The 25,482-nt window shown below is 47.1% G+C and overlaps 1 protein-coding gene across 8 annotated transcripts in view; it reads left to right on the top strand.

The window, feature by feature from the left end:
- The window catches only part of RUFY3 (RUN and FYVE domain containing 3), a 420,608-nt gene that overhangs the window by 301,973 nt on the left and 93,153 nt on the right, over window positions 1–25,482 (top strand). For all 8 annotated transcript variants that reach the window (XR_015309343.1, XM_086961767.1, XM_086961772.1 and 5 more), the window contains one exon: window positions 20,125–20,208. Coding sequence is in view for 7 of the 8 variants with exons in the window: in XM_086961767.1 (XP_086817893.1) it covers window positions 20,125–20,208 (84 nt within the window). In the remaining variant the exon portion in view is untranslated. The remainder of the gene's footprint in view (window positions 1–20,124; window positions 20,209–25,482) is intronic.

Below are 25,482 nucleotides of genomic sequence, written 5' to 3'. Positions count from 1 at the left end.
GGAAGTGATTGTAATTAGTTTTGTTCTCCCAAAGGTTCCCCAACTGTAGATCTTTCAAGATTTTATCCAGGTACCCCTTGTCATTCTTATCATGGATTTTAGGAAAATTTGCTAGCTTTTTTACTTCGTGAAATATAAATAGATAAATATGGTCATATTCATTAGTACAAACTCAAGCCTTAGCTGGATTGCAGCTATGCTCTTCGGTAAAGCAAATAATGCCCTGATTGCTCCTGAATATAATCTCTTGAGGCTTCTGTGAAGCATGGGACCCCAGATAGGAGAGCCACATTAAATTGCTGGAACAACTTCAACAATGAATATTTCCATACTATAGATACCTTTCAGTCTATTTAGTAGTTTGGAGATTTTCCTCAGTTGATTTTGGAGCTCCGTACAGCAGGTGGACAGAGTTCGAAACTGGAGGTCGAGCTTTAGTTTTGAATTGAGCCAAACCGTTACACATAAATAGGCCTCTGTTGTTAATATATTTTGGTTATTGACGCTTCAGTTCTATTTGGCTTAACAATTGCCAAATTATTATTATTTTTTTTTTCACAGATTTATTTTTAGGTCATGCTTTGATTGTAACTATGGAGACAGTTAAGGGCACTTTGTAGGCCCATTTAGTCAAGCAATACTGTGTCATCTGTTTACCGTAGCAGGGTTGCATGTTAGCCCCTGATTTTAGGAGGATAAATCCTTAGGTCAGCCCAAAGCTGGTAGTAAATCAGCAGTGTAGAGGATGAAAAGAACTGGGGCCAATACACAGCCCTGTTTTGGGTCCCGATTATTGGAGATTTTCTTTGAAATTGTTGGACCATTGCGCAGCTTAATACAAACCAATGATAAATTTATATTTATTTATAGTTTTATATAGCGCGAACCGGACCCTTAAGGGTATCAGAGCGCTTTACAGGAAATGCAAGTAGTGTACAAGGAAACTTAGAGGGGGAAGGTACATAATAGAATAGAATGGAAACAGTTAGGATAAAGCAGGTAGATACATATTAAGAGACAGGCTGTCTCATAATATCTGACTGACACCCCAGCCCTTCAGTTTTTCCCCATAGGGTATTGGGGTTCACTTTATCAAAGGCCTCGCTCTAGTCCAGAAAATAGGCAGATAGAGAGGAATTCGGCTTTCAAGCCTTCTTTGCAGGTAGACTTATTTCTGTGATGTTGGCTAATGTTTTACAGTCTTTCCTGAACCAATCTGGAATTTTGGAAGTATGTTCAGGCTAACAGCCAAGTCCTGTAGTTCACTTAATAGAATTTTGGCGAATGCCATTGTTTCTGTATCCCGAAGGGCAATCGTTCTGTAGTTTTGCAGGTTGTTGATCAGCCTCTTCTTATGGCTGGGTTGAAGTACTGATCATAGCCAATTGTCAGGAATAATGACGTTAGGTAATATCACCCTATAGAGCATGTACAATGTGGTTGTCCAAATTGCTAAATCTTGCCTGAATACTACCATGGGGACTCCGTTCTGGTCTGGCGCTCCATTAATTCTCGATGCGTTTACAGCTGTGGCCACTTTATCATTAGTGATAGCTAATAGAAAATTGTAGGTGTCAACCTAATAATTTGCTATCCTAATGCTATTCTTATTTGCTCCTGAGATTGGGTCATTAAAGGAGAATTTATACACCCATCTATTGACAGCGTTTTATTTTGATGAACATGATAAAGGTTTAAAAAAGATTCCTACCATCTCCGCTAGTCAGTGGAATTTACTGATTGCTCAGGAAAAATGATTATATGCATTAGCCTTCAGAATGCCGTGGAGGCCCTGACATGCGCCCATTTGTTGATATCCACCCATTTCCTAGCTATAAATTCAGCTTTAGCTGTCCAGTACTTAGTTTTGATTTCTTTTTTTAGTTGCTGTACGTGAGGATTTTTTGCTGTGCTCGCGCCACACTTTTGGTGGTGTTTGACTAATTTATTTGGTCCTTTGCGGAGCACTTTTAGTTCTACATAGTACCAGATAGTTGTTGTCTCTTCTTTACTTTTGGCACTCGTGTCCTATTTTATTGCATATCTTCGGTGCTCCTTGATTTGCTGGTGATCTACCAATGATATAATCATTTTAGCCAGTCCAGAAACGATAAGTTCCTTTCCATTCATCTGGTCTATTTTTGAAAGAAGAACCTTACCTTCAACCTCCTTCCACTCTTTGGATTTAATTTGTGAATGAATGTTCCATTTTATTTTGCACTGACGGGAGATGTAGTCCTCAGATGAGATTTTTTAAAAGTTTTTGTTGAGTTCCACTTTTTATGTAATTTTAAGAACTAGGGTGATATATTTTGTCACTACGAGCTATTTGGAAGAATTCTATTGTTTCCAGTTATCGTGGGGCGATTAAGGTGTAGACCAGGATTTTTACTACGTGGCTTGTCTCATCAATTGGCCTGGCTGGTATATCTGGATGAAAACAAATATTTGTATTTGAGATTATTGTTGAAAAAAAGATGATCAGAACTGGTTACTGCTACAGCTTCACTTTATGGGGTTAGATACCATTTCTGGGAAGTAGTAAAAATTATTTAGTTCATAGACGGCCCGGAGATTGCAAGAATTCAAAAGAGAGTACCTCATAGAAGTTCCCAGTCACAATGATTGCAAGGTCTGAAAATATTGATGGTTAGCTTCTTAGATGTTGTAATAATGTGTCATGAGGAAGTCTTTCTTACCAGGTCAAGCGGAATGTAAACATTGTATAGATGAACTCCTTCATTATTATGAAAAGTTATTTCAGGCACCAAGATATAATTTGAATGAACCTAGACTGAGGACCAGGTGAAGTTCACTTAGGATGGCATACAAGTGCCCAGACCACTCCGTAATCTCCCATGTTCTGAAAGTCTAATTGCAGACTTTACCTTTGAGATGTAACCAATTAGTGCTATCTCATACTTTGCCCAGGTTTCCTACATGCAGTTTACTGAAAATCCATTGAGCCATCTAATGAGGTTTATATAATTTTTAGGTTTATAGGCGCCTGCCAGATTCCAAGAAACAAGGGATAATTTATTAATTATTAGATCAAGACTTCCCCAAAATATGTTTAGCCAACAATTGACAGTGGCTGATAAAATTCTTGGCAGACAGCCTCACTCCTTTGATAGTTCTCCATGAGCTGCTTTGTTGTTGATGATATTCCGATTGACTGGACCGTTCCCCTCACCGGCTGCAATAATTGATATTTTGTCCTCTTTTCCAGAGGTTACCAGGGGACCACAGGCGATTTGCAGGATAAGCACCAGCTCATGTTTAGCCCTTTGGGGGACAAATTCCCTTTTGGCTTTGAGCTGTCCGAGCAGCCATGAATATGTAGACTCTGCCTCGTACAGTGCGTCAGTTCCCCAGGCAAAGATTTTTCATTGGGACATAATGAGGGTGGCTGCATCCATCTTGTAGAAAATTATTTTTGTGTTCCTTAGAGGTTTTTCTCCTGCTTGGCATTTCTCCTCAAAAAATGCTACACACTCAGTGTTGCATGATTTAATTTTGGAAAGGATGCGAATAGCAGCAAAAAGATGTGAAATCGTTCCACTGTTTAAGTTGTCATGCAAACCTTCACTTTGGTATAAGGGCAGAAACAGCACTGAGCGCTGCATCGCCCTGATAGTTGCTGTCTTGACCTCCATTTGAGAGAGGTTATGGCCAGGCTGCTTTGACAGGCTGATATATGGTGTCTGGGTCTTTATTAACTCAACTGACAGCTTCTTTTTCTGTTCCAGAATGGGTACTGCTTCTTATGTTCGGTAGGAATATGTAATCTCGATTTGTATCAGTAGATGCTTGTACGGAGACTGCAGAAGCCCGGTTTTTGGGCCATGAATACTAGGTACCAGTTTTTTTCCGACCCTTCGTTGAGTCGTGCGTCAACTGGTTGTGGTAACTTGCCTAGAGTTACGCAATATTGCATTGTGTTTCCACATTCAATATCTGCTTTGCCAGTGGATGGACTGATTTACTAGTTATCTCAGCTTCATGCGTTTCGGCCTTCCCAATGCAATCAACTTATGTTATTGTTGGTTAGTCAGTGTTAATTTAGGTCTTTTTAGGGACTTCATCCCTCTTCAACCTGATTTCCACTTGTCCTACCTCTAGTGGCTGCTCCACCTCCAGTGCCACTGCTTTTGATTAGGTCATTACTGTTGTTGATTGACCCACTGGATCTCTTTCTAACTTGTTGCCTGAACTGAGTGTTGGACTTTACTTCCTGGCTATTGTTATCATTCCCGTAGTTTTTTCATCTTCGCAGCTAGCCGTCTGAGTGTTAGCTAGGAAGAAGATTGAGATGTTTCTGTAATCTTCTTTTTTTTTTTGTAATGTATTTATTGGCATTTCAACAACTTACAATCAAGGAGCACAGAGCTGGCAAATACAGTACAATATGTACTGTAATAGCACAGTAATTCTTTGGCATGGACACATCCATCAGAGACCTAGGCATTACTCCCCACACAGGTACCAATGTTGACATATATACAATTGCCTCAGTATTGGAACTTTCATAGATTCCCATGCTTTGTATCATTCCCCGTCGTCGGAATGGGAGCCTCGGTAAATAGAAAATACCTTAGTAGTAAGCACAAAGTGAAAAAATAGGCCTAGGCCTCATCTCATTTTGTAGCTTATCCACCTCTTTTTGTAAAAGAGACCAAATTCTTGCAGTAGCCAATGAGAGCAGGCTCACCCCATAGAACCTTCCTGAGAGAGCCTCAGAGCCTCAGATTTTCTACCGCACGTTGTGCAAGGGAGTCTCCATTGAGCTCTGCTCACTTTTCTTCAATTCTTAGTATTTTTTCTTCAACTTGTGCCTATTTTTTTCGTCATGTCTGACAAAGAGAAGAAAGCACTTTTCAGAGCCTGTGCTACTTGCTCAAAAAAGAGGTTGTTTGTTGAGGACAAACATGAAGACTGCATATACTGCTTATATCCGGATCATAAGGCCACGGACTGCAAGATTTGCAGAACCTTCTCCACCAAGACCTTGAGGGACAGAGAGGGACGTCTCCTCACTTGGCTGCAGAAAATGAAATACCGCAAAGAACTTATGTCTTCTGACAGTGAGGGCTCCTCTTCGATGGTGTCATCAAGAAGGTCGAAAAAGAGGGGTAGGTCTCCCCCTACTACTTCTGACAAGCCCCTTGTCAAGGCCTTGCCAGGGACCTCTGATAGGCCTGCTTCCCAAAAATCTCCTCACCACGGTGAAAAGGAGAGGCAGGGAAAGCTTGAGGAGTCGCAACCTTCAAAAAAGGCGAAGATCGTCCCTGTGACTTCACTACCCTCTGACAAGGATAGAGGGGTGAAAAAGCCTTCTACTACTACTCGAGAGGTCGTTTCAGACAAGAAACGGCGTTTGTCGATGGTGAAAACCACAGGTACGCCGACGATTTCTATTAAGAAAGACTTGTCTGTAAAATTAGCCCCGTCGACGGGCTCGTCGACGACGGCTGCGACGACGGCGCCTGCGCTGTCGACGATGTTTAAGACGCCTGATGCCTGTTCATCATCGACGAAAATGACTTTCTCCATGTCGACGATGACGACGAGAGTCGCTTCGGCGATGACGACGAGTACAACGTCGTCGACGACCATGTCGACGACACCTGTGACCTTGCTGCTGACGACGAGTTCGTCGACGGTCCCGTTGACGATCCAACCATCGTCGACGATGACCATCTCCCCGTCGACAACTCAATCCTCGACGACGAGCGCAGTTTCTTCGTCGGCGAAACAGTCTCTGAAGACACTACCGTCGACGACGATTCCGCCGACGATGTCGTCGACGGCTGGAAAAATAGTTTTTTCACACAGAAGGTGGCAAATAACACCGGAAATGACATCTCCACGGCAAGTCCAACGGTTTCCTCCTACCCTATTGCTGGATGAGGATTCTGAAGAAGAGGCTTATAGCGATTTAGGCCAGGCTTATAGCCCTTCTGACTTACAAGTAAAAATTCAGGATATCAGTTCTGAGGAAGGGGAAATGGAGCAACAACAATGTTCCACAGGATTATTATGAACAACAGGAAATGCCAAGCATGCAGGTTCCTTTGCAGAAACCTTCAAGTCAATCTCAGCAGGAGATTGTGGCGATGCCATCCACTCTCATCTCTGATCTACAACTAATGTTGCAGGACTATCTGAGGCGATTTCCTACTCCTCAGGAGGTTCAACAGGTACGCCCTCCTACACCTCCGCCTCAGTTATCACAGCCTGTGGCAGGACACTCTTTGCCTTCAAGAGGGCGTGACACAGAGCCCGTAGAATATCCACAAGAGGTGGTGCCCGTTCGGGATGATACAGATGATGACAATGCCTCATCGGATGTAGATCAGCAAGTGGACCCTGACCCTGACCAGAATGTAGACTGGAATCAGGATGACCTTCGAGATCCAGACGTCACAGGGCCTGATACCGCAATCTCTCCTCCAGCAGATATCGGAGGCTTTCACAACTTGATGGAACGAGCTTCCAAGAGATTTGGTCTTCCGGTTACCACAGTTCAGTCCGACTGTTTTTTATACGATTTCAAAGAACCATTCCGGAAATCTGTACGTTCAATCCCCATCATTGAACATATTTGGTATGAAGGCCTAAAGGCTATGCAGAATCCGGCCACGGTCCTCCCGGTGCTCCCCAGACTGGAGAAAAAATATAAGGCGCCAGAGGGCAGCCCGGCTTGTCTACTAAGTCAACCAAAACCGGACTCGGTCATTTTCCCAGGCCGCACAGAGTAAATCTAAAAACCCATCCACGCCGTTAACGACACCACCGGATAAAGAGGGCAGGCGTTTGGACAATGTTGGAAAAAGATTCTCCACAATGGCCAGCCTCCTCGTTAGGGCGGCTAATGCTTTGGCGATTCTGGGGAGATGCGATCGCCAGATGTGGCGTGACCTCTCCCCGTTCGTGTAAGAACTTCAGGATGCATCTAAGGATGAGGTCAAAAAGATCTTACTGAAAGGAGAGCGAGCCTCTTCTGAGGTAATCGACTGCGCTATGGATATAGCAACTACGGCCTTCCGAGCGCTAGCCGGCTCGGCAGTTCTGAGACGCCAGGGTTGGTTGAGAGCCACGTGGCTCAGACAGGAGGTACAAAATAAAATTCTAGATCTGCCATACGATGGGGAAATGTTATTTGGCAAACACGTGGATGACGCCCTACAGGGCATAAAGAAAGATACGGATACGGCCAAGTCCTTAGGCACTTTACAATACCGCAAAGTGCCCTTCAAAGGAGCAAGAGGTAGAGGATTCTCCTCCTATAGAGGCGGCAATCAGCACCGCTACTCTTCCAACTCCCAACCTGGCCAAACATACAAACCCCAGTATTCACAGAGGGGTTCTTTCTCCCGCCGAGAGGTCGACAAGGGCAGCAGAGGAGAGATAATACTAAGAGACAATAGCGGCCAGGTGGATCTTTCTACTGTTTCCTGTGCCCTCATTAACACCAGTGGGGGGGGCAGGATTGCCCATTGCCTCAACAACTGATGGTCATAACAGACCAGTGGGTCCTAAACATCATCAAGAAAGGACACAAGTTGGAGTTCCAAGATCTTCCTCAAACGAGAGCTCCAGACCCATTTACACCCAAACATCTGAAACTCCTTCATCTCGAGGCCCACCAACTCTTCACCAAGGGGGCAATAGAACCTGTACCTCTCTCCCAAAAGGGGAAAGGGTTCTATTCCAGGTTCTTCCTGGTTCGGAAGATGAAGGACAAGTGGCGTCCGATCTTAGATCTACGGCAGCTCTACACTTATCTCATCAAGTTGTCCTTCAGGATGGTCACTCTTCAGGACATCCTCTGCCTTCTCAATCCAGGGGACTACATGGCGACCCTAGATTTGGAAGACGCTTACTTCCATGTACCCATTCATCCAGCTCACAGGCAATACCTTCGATCTTTACAAAGGTACTGGCTCCGGTGGCAGCCTTTCTCAGAAAGCAGTCTTTCGAAGTCTTCCCATATCTGGACGATTGGCTGCTAAAAGCTCCTTCGTTCCAAGAGGCGTCCAGGGCAGTCACGAGCTGCAGACAGCTGTTCGTGCAACTGGGCCTTAGGCTCAACAGAGAAAAATCGATTTTGCGCCCCTCCAAAACAGCGAAGTTTTTGGGTGCGATCCTAGACACAGAGTGCTGCCTGGCTTTTCCTTCGGAAGAGCGCCAAACCAAGCTAATTCTTTCAGCTCGCCTTCTACAGACACGGAAGTTTCTGTCAGTTCGCAAATACAAATCACTTCTCGGATCGATATCATCCTGCATACCATTCGTACCACACTGCAGGCTGCGAATGCGTCCACTGCAGGAACAGTTGGACAAACAATGGCATCCAGTGACAGGCTCCTTCGACGACAGGATTGTCATCACTCCGGAAATGCGGAAGGCAAGCAGCTGGTGGTTGCTAAAAGACAATCTTTCAGTAGGTTTACCATTCCAACTTCCACCATCTTCCATGGTATTGACAACAGGATGGGGAGCGGTCCTCCAAGAACTAAAGTTCAGTGGTCATTGGAGCCCAGTCCAAGTCAAGTTCCACATCAATCTACTGGAACTTATGGCCATTCGTCTAGCCTTACAGGCTTTCCTTCCAAGGATCCGCAACCGTTCAGTGCTGGTTCGTACAGACCACACCACAGCCATGCACTACATAAACAAGCAAGGTGGAACGAGATCTAGCACCCTTTCGAAGGAAGCACAGAGGCTTTGGAATTGGGTGATCCAACACATCACCCTTTCAGCGGAACATCTGGCGGGAACACTCAATGCCACAGCGGACGCTTTGAGTCGCCAAAAGACTATCAGCCACGAATGGGAACTGGATCAGACCATTCTAGAGGAACTGTTTGCACGTTGGGGGACCCCAACCATCGATCTGTTTGCAACTCCCCGAAACGTCAAATGCCAGTCCTACGCAAGCAGGGTTCACCATTAGGGGTCCTTGGAGAATGCACTTTTGATTGCCTGGTATGGTGCTTTTGTTTACGCCTTTCCTCCTATTCCGCTGATCCCAAGACTGATCCGCAAGCTCAAGGCGGAACCGTGCAGAATGATTCTGATAGCACCAGCATGGCCCAGGCAGTTTTAGTACACAGAACTTCTTCTCCTCTCCCAAGATCAACCAATTCTCCTGCGTCCTGTTCCATCACTATTGACAATGGCTCACGGACAGGTTCTGCATCCAGACCTGAATTCACTACGATTGACAGCGTGGCTCCTGAGTTCAGAGAGTTCCAGGGTTTAAATCTTTCAGGAGACTGTAAAGACATTTTGGCCCAGGCCCGAGCACCTAGTACGAATAAAACCTATCGGGCTAAGTGGAAGAGATTCTGCCTTTGGTGTCTGAGAGAAGGTCTACATCCATATACTTCTGCACCGCACCAACTCTTGCCTTACATCCTTTCTCTTGCGAAATCTGGATTGGCTTCTTCTTCTGTAAAGGTACATCTAGCGGCCATTTCTAGATTTAGACGGTCATCATCAGGTCCTTCCCTTTGGTCTGCAAGGATCATTAAACAATTCCTGAAGGGTTTATTCAGGGTTTTTCCACCAGTCCGGCCTCCACCACCAGCCTGGCATCTTAATTTGGTCCTCTCACATCTAATGAAGGCCCCATTTGAACCTATTCATAGGGCCGACCTGAAGTTTCTCTCATGGAAACTGGCTCTTCTCTTGGCCCTGACATTGGCTAGAAGAGTTAGTGAGCTCCAGGCTTTCACAATTGAGGAACCTTTTCTAAAATTCAAAAATGATGTTCTCAACCTAAGGACAAATCCAAAATTTATTCCGAAGGTACCCTCAGAATTTCATCTGAATGAGCCGGTAGTCTTAAAATCCTTCTTCCCGCAGCCCTCCACACCAGCTGAAAGGGCTTTGCACTCTTTGGACATTCACAGATGTCTCAAGTTCTACTTGGAGCGAACAAGGCTATTCAGAAAATCTTCCCAGCTTTTTGTTTCATTCAGTGCTCCACGGAAGGGGTGTCCAGTTTCTAAACCCTGCATTTCCCGCTGGATATCCAGTGCAATACACTTTTGCCATCAAGTAGCGGGAAAACCACTTCAACCAGCAGTTCGTGCTCATTCTACGAGATCAATGGCTTCATCGGTGGCTCTATTCTCAGGTGTCCCGATCAAGGACATATGTAGAGCGGCGACATGGAGCAGTGTCCACACCTTCACTCGCCACTACTGCTTGGATTCTTCTGTGAAAGAGGATGCAGCAGTGGGCCAGGCGGTTTTGAGGAACCTTTTCCAATAAGTCGGTGAGCTTTCCTTACTATCCGACCTTCCAGTTTGCATATTTTGTATTACTTATTATTATTCTGCTTTGTGATGCAAATGTGTATCTGTTTTTTCTGATCAGGATTATGTATGACATTTACAGGTACACATATTACAAAATATGCTTTTTCTCTTTACTGCTAGCTATTCGGATACAAAGCATGGGAATCTATGAAAGTTCCAATACTGGGGCAAGAAAACTAGTTACTTACCTGTAACTTTGGTTCCCCAGTATTGGTAACTTTCATAGATTCCCATGCGCCCACCCTCCTCCCCTGGGAAAGCTCAGCCTTATTGTCCTATGATGTTGCTGTTCACAATGGCTACGGAAATCTGAGGCTCCTAGGCTCTCTCAGGAAGGTTCTATGGGGTGAGGCTGCTCTGATTGGCTACTGCAAGAATTTGGTCTCTTTTACATAGAGGTGGATAAGCTACAACATGAGATGAGGCCTAGGCCTATTTTTTCACTTTGTGCTTACTACTAAGGTATTTTCTATTTACAGAGGCTCCCATTCTGACGACGGGGAATGATACAAAGCATGGGAATCTATGAAAGTTACCAATACTGGGGAACCAAAGTTACAGGTAAGTAACTTGTTTTCCTCTCTTCCACATCACAGACCTCCGCCGCACTCCCCGCACCCAGAAACCGGAGTTTCAGTCTGCATTCGTTAAACAAGTGTCTCCACGTCAGTGTGCTGTGATGAGTCCTCCCGTGGGCCCCCCATCTCCAAAAACTAAGTGTGGCTCACTCGGGTCACTAGCATCGTGTACAGACCTCTTCTCCAGGTACAGCGCCCAATAGTTCTTAGGACGGTTACGGGGAGGGAGCAGTTCACTATATAGTTCAGTTTGCGTACAACAATATAACATATCACTAGACCATTTAGCTAGCGTTGGGGTCGGCCCGCGCATCCAAGTGAGCGCGACGCGTCTCTTAGCAACCAAAAAGGCCATATCTACAAGCCTTTGCCGTGCAGGCGCAATATCCTTAGAATACCCCAGTAGGGCCAGTTGCGGAGATGGGGTCAGCGTCAGTCCGGTGACTCTGTTCACCTAGTCATATACCGCGCCCCAAAAGTCTGAAACCCTGCATCTTTCACAGCCGGAGCTCTCCCTTAACCCATATCAGAACAAGCTTTCAGTGGTGTAGTAGACCCTATTCAGGAATTTAAAGTGCATCAGCCGGTGATGGCCGTTCAGGGACACTCAACATTAGCGCAGCAGTATCTCCACTTTTCCTCAGGGAGGTCAGTGGTTAAATCAGTCTGCCATGCCAAGCGAGTCTTAGCATATTGTGCTGTCCGTTCTGCAAGGGTGATGCGATATAAGCTCGTAATTAATTTAGCCGGCGTCTTAGCAGTGACAACAAAGTCATACGCCAGGACCGTCTGGGGCTCAGCCATATCCTCGCCCAGCAGCCCCTTCAAAGCATGTCTAACCCTGTGGAACTGAAAGTGTGGGAGAAGCAGAGGCCCGGAGCCGTCCTCCTGGTCCAAGTCCTCCCAGGAGCGAGCCCTACCATCCGTAAAGAGGTCGCCTATATTGGTGATTTTCAGTTTAGTTAGAGCGGATACCACGCCTCTATCACTACAGGGACCAAGCCACGAACACCAGGCCAATTGTGCTCCCGGGGCATATAGCAGCGAGCAAGCCTGAGCATCCATCAGGTGATGCCAGGCATGTCACAACGTTCAGTGAAGCTAGGATACCCGTCCGTCTGTCCCTAGGCCGGGACATCCGTGCCGGCAGCGGAGTCTGGTCAGCCACTATTGCTTCAAAACGCAGGTGCGGCACGTCGGTCGGGCCATGTATCCAGCCGTACGCATGCGCGCCTTGTGCTGCGCGATAATATAGCTCCGAGTCTGTAGCGTGAAGGCCGCCCTCCTCGTAGGGTCGGGTGAGGATGTTCCATGCTACCCTGGGCTGTTTCCCAGACCATGCCAGGCGCAGCACCAGAGCGTGGAGCTGCCGAAAGAATGCTCCCGATAAGACCATAGGAATAATACTGAATAGGAATAAAAAGCGGGGGAGTACTATTATTTTCAGCAAGGATATGCGGCCCATCAATGACAAGGGTAGACCTATCCATTTATTCACATCATCCTCCAGTTTAGAAATCGCTACCCCGTAATTCTCCCTAAGGACAACTTACGAGTCCGTATGTAGCCGGATACCCAAGTAGCGGACCGAATCAGTAGTCCACTGAATGGGATAGTCCGAATCAACTCTCTTGGTGGCTGGGGTGAGCGGAAACATTGTCTTGCTCCAGTTCACGTGTACCCCCGAAAGTGAACTAAACAATACCACCTCGCGCAGCACCGTCGAGAGGTTGTCGTCCGGTTGTTGCACATAGAGCAAAGTGTTGTCCGCATACGTCGACACAATCAAGTTGTACGTGGGGAATCGGATGCCACAATGGCTGTGGTATTCGTGTAAAGCGCAAGCTAAAGGCTCCGCGACTAAGGCGTACAGGATGGGAGAGAGGGGACAGCCTTGTCTGGTGCCACAGCCGATAGAGAAGGGCTCAGTCGTGAGCGAGCCTATGCGGACCCGCGCCGATGGAGAAGCATAAAGTGTATTCAATAGCTGGAGGAAAAGATCACCCATACCCATGCGGCGCAGTACCAGTCGGAGGAAAGGCCACTCGACAGAATCGAAGGCATTTTCCATATCCAGGAAAACTGCTACCGCAGGCACATCCTGGCGTGTGTGTTGGAATGCCGCGAAAACGGTCCGCAGATTATAGGTAAGGTTGCGGTTGGGGACAAAGCCCGCCTGTTTAGGGGCCGCAAGCGTAGGGATCAACGGACTGAGGCGATTGGCAATGATTTTCGCGAATATCTTCGCGTCAACATTAAGCAGCGACAGCGACCGATATGAAGCACAGTCCTCAGGGGGCTTCCCAGGCTTAAGGATAGCTACTATAATAGCTTCCCGCATCGTGGGGGGCATTTCCCCCGCCTCCGCCATCTGCTCGACAAGCGTCAATAATCTGGGTATCAGCAAATCAGAGTACGTTTTGTAAAAGGAGGCCAGGAAGCCATCGCTGCCAGCCTTCATGGACAACAATGCCCAAACAACTTCTTCCCTCTCAAATGGGCCAATTAGGAACTCGCGATGTGTGTTGGTCAGCCATGGTAGCTGGATATGTGTTAAGTAGTCTAAGATGCGTTCCTCCGGAGTCGGCCCCCTGGAGGCTTATAGTTCTTCGTAATAATCCCGAAAGCGGGCCGCCACCTGAGCGTCAGGTAAATCTTCCCCAGTTTGTGTGGCTCGCAGTGCAGGCGTCGTTGCGCAGTGTCTACGCTGCTTCGCTATTCGCGCCAGCACCGCTCCCGGGCGTTCTCCCTCGCCATATGATCTCGCAATGGCATATTTCCCTAAGTGTTTCACCTCGGCGTCCGCCTCTTCATGATATTCAAGAATCTTTTGAGCCAAGTCCCGAGCCAGCACTGCTCCAGCGTCATGGAGTCGCCGCGCCTCGATATCCCTAAGTCTATTTTCCAGTAAGGACAGCCGGCCCCTAATGGATTTAAGGACACCCACGTGTTTAGAGATCGCAATTCCACGCAAAATAAGCCTTAAAGGCCTCCCAGACCATCAGACAGGAGTCCACCGAACCCACGTTCCTGTCGAAGAACTCCTCAATGGCTCTCGCTAATTCCTCCCGAAATATGGAGGAAGACACCAGAAAAAGGAGGAGGACGTCTCGCCAGGTCCCTAAGAGTAACATGCACCGGAGAATGGTCCGAATAAGTGCGGGGTAGCGTTACACACGACTGTACCATAGAGAGGAGGTGTGAGGTGACAAACCAGTAATCTATGCTGGTGTGGATATCATGCGGAGCTGAGTATATCCCCCCTGTGCCGGGTGCATAGTTGGCCAACTCTGGCAGAGGCCAAAGGGTGCCTGTCGGGGCCATCTGACCTATCAAGCGCAGGTTGTCGGACCATATTAAAATCACCTCCCCACAAAACATACTCCCCGCAAAGGTCCCGCATCCTAGAGGCCAACGTCAAGTAGAAGGATGACGAACCGTACCTCCCCGTCCGTAGCCACAGGGGTCAATGTCAGTGAGGTCTTAGGGTTCACCCAAATTAGAACGCCCCTGGCGTGAGAGGTGAAACCGGCAGCGTGGATGTTATACAAACCCCTATAGTTTAGCGTCGGACTGTCAGGGCGCAAGAGGGTCTCCAGAAGCAGTGCTATATCTATTTCATGTCTCGAGAGGTACTGAAGGACACGCCTGACCTTTCTGTGGTCATTCAGGCCTCTAACATTCCATGTCAGTAATGTAATGGTGTCATCGTCATGCGCTTGCTGCGTCATGTCGGTGGGAGATAGTTTGTGTAAATAATCAGAAGTAACTTTCCATGCCCTTGACCTATGTGTCCGTCGCATCGTGCTCGCGCCAGCAAGGCTCCCTTTTGAACATACAGCAAAACAACCCCGCCACCCGCAATCGGCATCAAAGAAAGAACATGAGGATCATCCCGTATTCCCACCCACGCCTGCCCAACCCCAACTCGGCCGCGTCCCATCTCCCCTCCCAGCCTATACCCCACTACAGCCCCCCTTCCTAACTCCAAACCCTCCCACCTCCCTCGTCCCTCCTCCCACCACCCTTAAAACCAATACAAAATACAAATCAAAGATGAAACAGGACCCCCAGTTAGAGGAGCCTCACGTAAAAAGGTGTACAACACGCAGGGGCGTAGGTAGCTCGCTTACAACAAGTCTATAACAATGTCTCTTCGTGTAGCTCGCTGCAGCGTCCCGCCACCCCGCCTCTAAAAGAAAGTAAGAAATTTATAGCAAGTGACCTCAGAAAGAGTAACAATTCCCCTAACACAATGTAGGACATCGGCACATTATATCGGAATATATCGCCCATCATCAGTAACAACTGTCTCTGACATCAATCATGTCCCATGTTATCCGGCACAAAGAGGAAGTCAGTGGCACTACATGTCATCCGACACGAGAGCTGCATCGCCTATCATCCACTCGGCACCAAACACTTTACGTACAGTATAGTGGCGGGTTTAAGGGCAATTAATGTAACAGTAATGACGTGTCGTCAGCGAAAACAACCCCCCTCCCCCCCCGCATATCCCATTCAGTCACTGGCCCATAGTGACACATAGGCCCAAAAGATAGGGCCCAGCAGAGACCGCAGTCCAGGCCAAGAAACAGCCATGTCAGGATCCATAGTCTGGGTCACACAAATTCAGTTCCCCAGGGATATGAGTACCTCACCCAGTCATAGTCCACAATCTCAGTCCTGATCGTTCATGGATCCACCTGTAGAGGAGTCAGGCCGGCCGTCCTCGGATGAATGCCGCGTTTCCCTGCTCCAATCTTTCATGGCCTTCTGGAGCGCCCTCGGGTCCGTGAATATTGTGGACTTCCCCTGCCTGTTGACGCTCAGCTTGGCAGGGTACAGCATGGCATAGTCAACTCCAAGGTCACGATGTTGAGGCTTCATTGCGACAAACTGGCGCTGCACCGCACCTCCTGCACCTTCGCCGTAAAATCTGGGAAGAGAGCGAGTGTGCTGCCCTCACAGGTCAGCAGTTGTTTCTCTCGGGCAAACATCAGAGCAGTGTCTCGATCTCTATAATTAAGTAGCTTGGCCACAATGGGGTTCGGGGGGGCCCCCAGTTTAGGCCTCGGGCCCAAGGTGCGGTGCGCTCTCTCAATAACAAACATCTCCGAGAAGGCTGTTTCTCCCAGCAGTTTTTTCAAAAGGGCCTCTACGAATAGTTCCATGTTTCCCATCTGTGTACTTTCCGGCAGGCCCGTAATGCGTATGTTACATCTACGAGACTGCGCCGCCAAGTCCTCTGCCTAGTCCTGTAAAATTTGGATCACCCTGCCAAGCTGCTTATGTTCAGAGACCAAAGTTGTCTGCGCCTCCTCCACCTCACCTATGCGTCGCTCCGACATATCAATACGTTCGGCGTGTTTGTCTTGCCGCTCCGCCATCCGGTTCATACGGTATGTGAGGGCGTCCATCTTTGCCCCATAGGAGGTGATACTGCCTTGTAAATTCTTTTCCATGGCTAGCAATATGCAGCGTATGTCCGGTTCCGCCGTGTCTTCCTCTGTCGTAGTCCCCGCTCCGTCTTTCTCCATCCTCGACGGGGGGTCGCTGGATTTAGATTTTTTGTTATCAAAAGTCAGTTTAGGCTGCGACCGGTCCGGGCGCCCCATGACGGCACAATGTCCCTCTATCCCCGCCAGTTCCAAATCACAGAAGTGCTGAGGACCCTCCTATAGCAAGAACAGCGCGATCTCCGCCTCAGTTGTCTACTTGACGTAGGTAACAGAATGTGAACCAGAGTCATCCAGTGGCCCGAGCTAGGCCTGCAGAGCGGCAACTCCGATCTCGTGCTCTGGGAATCAGAGGGGCCCCGCTCCCTCTCGGACTTCACTCCCTGCTAGGCCGGTGCAGGGCAACGCACTTCGTGGCTGTGATTCACTAGTGACAGGGATGTCCAGAAGGAAGTGAGCAGGCCCCACTCTACACTCCGACCCTCACGGGCAGTAAGACAGGGTCAAATCACCAACATCCACAACAAGAGGCCTAGCACTACTCCAGCGTGATAATGCCTCCTCCAGGCGTAGCTCTCGTACCGCACCTGGCCCCCACACCCCCAGGCCCCACGCAGCTCAGCCGACAGTGCTCAGTCAGGCTCCACAACACGCCAGTCTCAGATCGCCGGGGCAAATGTGTGTGTGGGGGGGGTACGCCAAACACCCCCGAAAGAAGAATGCCTCACACTGCTCCTGCGGCTCTTATCCACCAGCCTCGTCACCTCACCTCAAAGCCAGCAGTGGGTGGGCTACCCCAGGTCCCTGGGCCGCTGGCACTGCCCCCTCGGCGTCGTTTGCAGAAAGTGGTCGCGGGCCCCCCAAGTGCTGAGGGGATATCGGGGAGGCACAAGGCGATCCGGGTCGCGCACCAGTGCCAGACGCGCCTGTCGGAGATCTCCTCCGGGAGTTGGTAGGCACGGAGGCCCAAGTAAAGCCGGGCGCTCAGGTAGGGTGCCCGGGCAGAGGCCCCAGGCGGCGCGCCGCACTTACCGCAGCTCCCCGCTCACCGCCTCTCTCACGTCCGGGGCCGCCCGGCGCACACAGCAGTCTCGGGTCATCAGCGCCTCCCTGCAGGCGTTCCGGATCGTCGCCGTTGCTGCGTCTCTCAGGGGGTGGCAGTGACTCGAGCAGCGGCGCTCAGTAGGCCGCACCACAGCTCACTGCGCATCCAGGCCAGACAGGCCGGATCAGCGCCCTCCGATAGCGTGTGGGGGTGAAACTCGCCTGACAGCAGCCCCCGTCATTCCGGGCCACAAATACAGCCTTCCAGGTCTCGTAGGGCACTGCTATAGCAAGGATTATTGATAGGATTGTGATAGAAGCGGGGGAGCCCAGGGCTCAAGCAGGCATCTCTGTTGCAGGCTAGCTCCGCCCCCATGTTTCTGTAATCTTTACCGTTCTTTTTGAAGAGTTTTTTTTGTCCTCTATTTGTTCTTCCTTAAAAGCTGTCCTGGGCAATTCTGGGTTGTGATACCCCCCCCCCCCCCCCCCCCCCCCCCCCCCAAGCATAGAAGAATTGTTTTCGTACTGCTCCGACCTCCTTTGGCCAATCTGATTCAAACAAGAACCTTCCACAGTGCCACCCACCACTGCTAGGTTGTTGGTTGTGGTTGAAACAGCGAAGTTATTGGTAGGCTGTCTTCATACGTGTTAGATGTTCTTCTGGTGGCCTCATTCATTGGTTTGGCGAGTTGTGAAGATGCAGATATTACTATGTAATTGTGCTTTAGAGGCAGTATTAATGATGGCGTTATCAAATGGCGGATGAAGCCTCCCTTGATTTCCTTTTCAATCTGCAGCCAGCCCGTTACCTTTGTATGTAACAGGCTAAGTAACATCCCTAGTTTCTCAATTATTTCTCTGCAGAAACAGTGAGCTCAGAAGGGGAGAATGCAGATTGAGATGACACTTTTTGAGAGTAGGCCAATTTGGACCACCATCTTAAGTTGCTGTATGTTCCGTGCTTCCACCATCGAGGTTAGGAACAATGCCATTGAATTCAGTGTATTTGCTGGGTAGGCAGACATTGCATCCTGCTGCCTCCGTGGCTTCTTACCAATATTTGATTTGAGATTTATAGAGTGTGACTAATGCCCAAGGGCGTCTTGCTTAATCTAAAAGTTTCGCTCAATAGGGTATTGGCTTTGCATGAATAGTACGAGTTCAGAATTAATTTGCTTCTGCATTATGAATGATGTCAGATTTTCCAAATTGAAGTTGTCCAGGTCATTAGTTGCTGAATAGGTATTTTTTCATGTTCATCCACCTATCCCCCATAAGGTGCAGTAGAGAGACTTACCATCACTACCTGTGTTTATTTTGCCACCTGTATGTTTAGTCTGTTCCAAACGTGAGAAGTTTGGAGTCATTGCAGATTCTCCCAGAGTGGTCCCTCCCTCTGGCTTACTTGATGATGTTGTTAGGTGATTGTATTTGTTAGATGGACCTCCTTTGTGGTCTGATATGATTTTAGTAGGTGGGTGAACCATCATTTCCTTGTTAAAGGCAGGGGACATAGATAAACTGGTGCTGAAGTTGAACTTCAGCCAGTATCGTGCTTCGTTTACCTGGTTGATCATTTTGCTTATTGTCAGGCCGTGGGATGATCCCTGCCTTCATCGACTCAAGGCCTGACCTGTAGGCCAAGCCCAGTGTGGGCACTACCTCATTGTCTGTGCTCCTCCTTTTCGTGCCACCCTGTCCCCATGGCTGTTGGTCCACATTTGGACTCTCCTACCATACATTTAATAGTATATCATAAAGTGGTTATAGAGCACCTTTGTGGGGATCTCACCACCTAATGAATGTGCTGTAAGTGTTTTGGAATGGCTGACCGGCGTTAAGAACTATGGATAATTTGGACTGGGATTACTGATTTCTGCGGTGTCGCTGTAGCACGCTTTCTTGTATATATATAAACCTCCACCTTCCTTTTATTTTAGTTGGTATTGTGGCTGTGCTGTTATGGGGGAAGTGAGGGCTTGCCAACGTGTCTACTTTTGAGATCTGGGCTTTGAAAGTGCTGCTGTGAGACACACCTATGGCTTACAGTACACGTAAAATGGGTTTTTGGTCTACTTCTTTCAGCCATTGGTTCGAGACTTTGTCAATCCTGTGTAGGCTCAGGCCAGTATGCATCTCTCACTTAATGAAGTTGACTGTCTGGATCTATTTTACCACCTCCACTCAAGTGCTTGCATTGAACGTCATGAGGGCTACTTTACAATTATAGCCCCCCGCTGGCCACTCCTGCTGGCTACTTCTCTAGTAGCCTGCATGCATTACGGCATTAATCCCAGATCAATTGACTTTGCAAGAGCTGTTTATTAGAAGCAGTGAACACTATCGTCACCTTTAATTAAAATAATTATTTTGGACTATTACAGACCAAGGGACTAGATTACTTACCACCAATTGAGCTCTTGAACTTTCTGGCTTGGGATCCCTTTGGGGGGTAGCACTTTGCACTTTAAATATTAATTTATGGCAGTGTACTGCATTTTAATTGTATAAATAGTTTTTCATTCAGTAGCTACAATTGCATTTGTATGATGAATTGTTCAGTTAGAAATTTATGAAGCAAAATATTCTTTACAGCTGTTTCTGTGGTACAATTGATAATCTCTAAAGTAATTTTTATTTTGTTCTCTGTATTATAATATTTACAGTCTGTACTAAGATACCTAATTGCTTTTCTGTTTTCCTCTCTTTAAGGCAACGAAGCCTGACAGAACAGGAAATGGAAGCGCAGTGAGTGAAGCAAAGAAACATTTGAAAGAGGAAACCCAACTAAGACTGGTAAGAAAATGCAAAGCTTGGAGGCATTAGATAAAGGATTCTTGTTGTAATTCTTTGTAAAAAGCCATAATACTTTGGAAATGGTACACATTTTTAGCTGTGATCGCAGAACGTGAGGGTTATTACCACATCAAAATGACCCTATTACCCAAAATACAATGAAGGCACATCCTAAATAGATCCAGAAAGATGCATGTTCTCAATTGAGTAATTTCATGACCATTTGGGGGAAGTGCGTTGGTGTGAATGCCTATTAGTAAAATGTACAATACTTTCTGTATCAGCATGCAATATACAGTTTAATTGTGTATTGGCATATTGCATTATTGTATTGAAAATGCACCTAGGGCCAGATGTATGGGGCATTTTACCTGTCGTAAATGGGCAATCGGGCCGTTTGCAACCGATAAAATGCGTTTTCCTATGTACCAACCCTATTTTTTGAGTTGGTAACCTATTACCGACTCGCCAATTCAGGTTTGCGAGTCGCTATTAGGGTGAGGCATTTAAAGGGCGTCCCTTCCTAATAGCGAGTCGCAGTGGTATGTATGAATGTTTTGCAACCGAGAATGTGGTCGCAAAAGATTTGCAGATCAATACTAATTTCAAATTGGTGGTAAACCATTCACAAACTGGAAGGGGTGCCTGAGGGACTCCTTCCCCTTTGTGAATGGGGTGGCAAAAAAAATTCGGAGTACGCAGTGATCCCATGGAAAGAAACCTTTTCATTTTTGTTTTCGAAATACATACTGTTTTCCTTTAAGGGAAATGGCTGAAATTCCACACAAAAAACCTACGTTATTTAAAAAGTGGTCACAGAAATGGTGGTCTGCTGACCCTGGCAGGCCACCATCCCTATGAGTGCAACAGTAAATTAAGTTACCATCCAAGTGGATGTAGCAGTGAGTGCTTTCATCAGTGCCCACATTCATAAATTACATTGAAAATCAGAAGTACATGAAATGTTAAAAACAGTTCAGGGGCATCTGCAGATGTTTTTTTCTGTATTAACATGAACAGTATCTGTATATATCTATAGCACCATTAAACACAGTGAGTCTTAAATAATATATAAATGATTTTTAATGCATTATGTCCTTGCACAATTAATTTGAATATTGCAGTCTGTTTGTTACAGGCATATTGCATATTTATTGAATTAGTACTTCATCCCTTCAAACTGCCTTAAAATGACGCAGTTGGGAGCTTTATTTTTTTTAGGATTGTTTACCAAGACACTTTTTTAGGTTAAATTGGAGATTAACTCAACAATAGAACGTCTCTATTGGTTACAAAAATGTACCTGCAGTGGTTTTGCATGTTAGTGAATAGAGCGATACAAAAGGGGATGATGACGGAGCGTTGAGCAAATCAAACACTCACCCCCATGTCTGAACTGGTGTTTGATTTGCTCAAACGCTCCGTCCATCATCCCCTTTTGTATCGCTTTGTTTGCCCTAAGTTGGCAGGGTATGCTCAGACGTGAGTCCCTTGCTCACTTGGCCACTGGATTCAAGATAGCCTGGCTGATGAGGATTTTGAATCCGAAACCTGTCCCAGGATGCTTGTTTCCGGTACTGGGAAGACATGGCTTGGCAGTTCGGGCTGGACTGTTCCCATGGGGCACAGGGTCGCACTGATTTGCATATGGCCATGTCTGAACTGGGGTGGCTGAGTGAGCTAAAGAATGGTGAAGGATTAAACCCAGATCAGTTGACTGGGGGTGAGTGTTTGATTTGCTCAAACGCTCCGTCCATCATCCCCTTTTGTATCGCTTTGTTAGTGAATAGAAGTATCTTTTTCTTAAAATCAAATGAGCCTCTTGTTTCCTTACTAAAAAAAAAGTTTATTTTCAGTTGGTGACAAAAAGGGTCCAACTCTTTTAACCTGCTAGGGTGCAGCCATCACCAGTGACATTAGCCAACATTTCTCTTTCTGAGGAACGTAGCGCTTCGTCAATTTTAATGTATCCACAAGAGGATATTGTGTGTTGTCCAAAGTGAATAGACTGTACTGTGTTTGTACCTTTTTTTGCTAGTCCAATAAAATAGATCAGAGCCTACCACATAAATACTTTTTTCTTTAGCTAGTCCTTTGGAGTGACCTAAATATAGTCACCCACTACAGTGCATCTTAATACAAAAGAGATGTCTTAATCATAGGGGACTGTGCCCACCCTGTCTCAGCCCTTTATTTCATTAAACAGTGCAGAGGCTCATAAAAGACTGAATAGACTTCTGTACTGTTTAATGGTAACTAGACAGTGCAGCCAAAATGATCGACTCAACTGCGCATGTGTCCTTTAATCTATAGATGAAACTTGTTCAGCCCTCTGATCCGTAATTCAAGGCATCATTGGAGGTAGCACAAAAGTGCAGCATTTTAAAACACCTCTGTGTAGGGGGCTTATAAGCCCAGTCTGAACCTGTAGTAGGGACCAAGGTCCAAACCTGCCTTTCACCTCACCATTTCTTATGTCACAGGCTGGGTAGGGTAAGAGTTCAATCGTCCCACCACAGCCTTTCTCTTCTCATGTTGTCACTAACGCAGGGTGGAACTAGCAAATCTGACACAACCTTTGCTGTTAATTTATAGAGAAAGAGGGAGGGGTGAAAGGCAATACTAGGGTTGTCATTGGTCACGTCCACCTCCAGAGAATTGGACCTATAACAGAAGTTTGGAGGCAGGTTGATTGCAGCATCAAGTTGCTGAATACATGGTTCTCAGTGCTCCAAGTGTGCAGCAATGACCGAGGGCTCCTCTTTGAGTTCGTCATGGTATGAAATGTAAGCATTTAAGCAGGTGGTGCACTTGTTTTTCCATGCTCATGCTGCAGTAATCATTGTGCTTGCCCTAGCCACGTTATGTTTTTTTGCAAAAGCCAGTACAGATTTCTGGTAAGTGAACTAGGAGGGTCACGAAGGTGATGGAGGGAATGCATAACAAATAAAAAATGTTAGTGAGGAATGTTTGCTTGTTATGTAAAAGAAAACATCCTTTTTAGATCTTTACAGGGCTTCCGGTTTATTGCCTCTGTTAAAAATGGGCTCTCTTGTTCGCAGTGATTTCCACCCTGTCCAAGGAGGGACCCACACTCTTGTCAGGGTAAGTGTAGTACACACTGAGTTTAGCTGTGCTCACCATCCGATAGCTTGGCTCAGAACAGTCAGGCTGAACTAAAGAGGCACTGTGTGAAGCATTTGTGCACACACACCCACATTGACAGAGTGAAAACACCACAAAAGTACTCCACACCAGTTTAAAAAAATAGTTAATATTTATCTAAGTAAAACAAGACCAAAACGACAAACGTCCGACAAACACTAGTCAAGATAAGAATTTTTCAAGATTGAATGCACAAACACAATAGTTGTGGCTGGGGCTATCTTGATGTGCTTGAAGGAGTTGAATCCACAAGTTCGGGCTGACTGCGATGGAGTGGGGGCCAGCTATAGAGTCAGACCCCCAGTGCAGCACCTTGGAAACGTTGAGACACCACAATGTTGCACTGCGCCGGGGAGAAGGGGCGTCACATAGGCAGGTGCGATGTTTGTTCCCACTCCTGTGCAGGTCATTGGCACATCAGCACTCAGAGACGGTGCTTTGCACCACAGAGGTGAGGTGTGACTGAAGCAAGTGAGGCGTTGGTTGCTAGAGGCTGTGCAGAGTCATTAAGCCGCTGACATCCGGGGATGATGCCAGGCGAAGCGCCGGTTCCACTGGGATAGCGGGGTCAATGAAGCGTTGAGGGTCAGGATATAGAGAGCAAAGTCCAACCCTCTCACTCCCAAGAGAGAAGCAGCAGGCCAGCAGAGCAAAGCAAGCAGCAAAGTGGGAGTCCCTCCTGGCAGCACAACAGCTCTAATTTCTGGTAGAATGTCCTCAGTCCAGAAGTGTTCTGAGTACATGGTGTCTGAGGTCCAGTACTTATACCTATTTTAGCCTTTGCAGTAGGGAGACTTCAAAGAAAGGTCTTTGTAGTGCACACAGCCCAGCCCTTCCTGGCCCTGCCTCCTAACACACCACAGGGGGTATGCAGCTGTTTGGGTGGGACAGGCACAGCCCTATTCAGCTGCAAGTGTCAAATCTTCCCACCACTCTAGCTCAGGAAGACCCATTAGCCTGGTGATGGGCCATCAGGATATGCAGGGCACACCTAGGCTCCCTTTGTCTGTAACTGTCTAGAGGGAATTCGCAGAGCCCAACTGTCATCCAGCCCAGACATGTACCCTAGGAACAGGCAGAGGCACAGAATGATTAAAGTAATAAAACGCCAACTTTCTAAGAATATTGGCATACGTACTGGTGCATGAGGTCCGATGTTAATGGCAGAGCCTAGGGGGTTGGTCCTGGTCTGGCTATTTCTGGCACTGATGGACTCAGGACAGACAAGCTCTTGGCATGGGGTTTGCCCGGGCACATCCAGCGCGGAGGGGGTGTAAAACGCACTAAATAGCGCCGATGAAGTCATGGGCATCCTCCTCCTCCTGCCCCTTATGATGAAACAGGTAGTCTACTTTAGGCAACCTCCAGCGTCCCATGCAGCGGGGGGGGTAGAACGCGCTAAATAACACTGGTGAATTCATGAGGCGTCCTCCTCTTCCACCCCTTGAGATGAAACAAAGTCCTGGGACAGGCTGTCTCCCTTAGCCAAACTCCAGCTTCAGTTACTTGGTAGTGTGCATTTTCAATAGGAGGGTAGCTTGACTGTGTATCAAGAGTGATTCATAATAAGATGAAAGAAGAGTTAACCGAGTATACAGAAGGAACACTGGGTTCGGAAGGTACTGAAAGAAGGTGGTCAGGTTGCCATTAGGGTCAATAATGGAAAATGAGGTGGAGAAGTTTGCATAACCTGCAGACTTTCAGAGAAATGTAGTGGATGTGTCGGGACATGATGGTGGCAGCATGAAGGTACATAAAACAATTGGGTGGAGGATGAGTATGAGATCCTAGAGTGACAAGAAAATACCCTTTTCGACAGGCTGTGGTAAGAGCAAGATTGATAAGTTTGGGCCATTAGGGCAGTGGAGGCCGCAGCGTAATTAAAAAGGAAACTGCAAGAGTTGTTTGTTGGCAGAGATTGACACAGGTGGAGATTGCAGTTAGTGCAGCAGTAGCAACAAAGTATGCTGGACATGTACATGGACTTGATCCTGATGGGTGTTAACATGAGCCTTGCAGCATAGTGATATTCCTTTGGACTGATTGAAATCTTAGATGATAGAAGCAGTTTCATTTTCATGTTTTTCATTATTCCTCTTAAGTGGCAGA

This window comes from Lissotriton vulgaris, chromosome 3_1 (assembly GCF_964263255.1).
Source record: "Lissotriton vulgaris chromosome 3_1, aLisVul1.2, whole genome shotgun sequence".
Classification (NCBI taxonomy): domain Eukaryota; kingdom Metazoa; phylum Chordata; class Amphibia; order Caudata; family Salamandridae; genus Lissotriton; species Lissotriton vulgaris.
The sequence above is the reverse complement of the archived record's forward strand: the minus strand, read 5'-3'. Positions and strand labels throughout refer to the sequence as shown.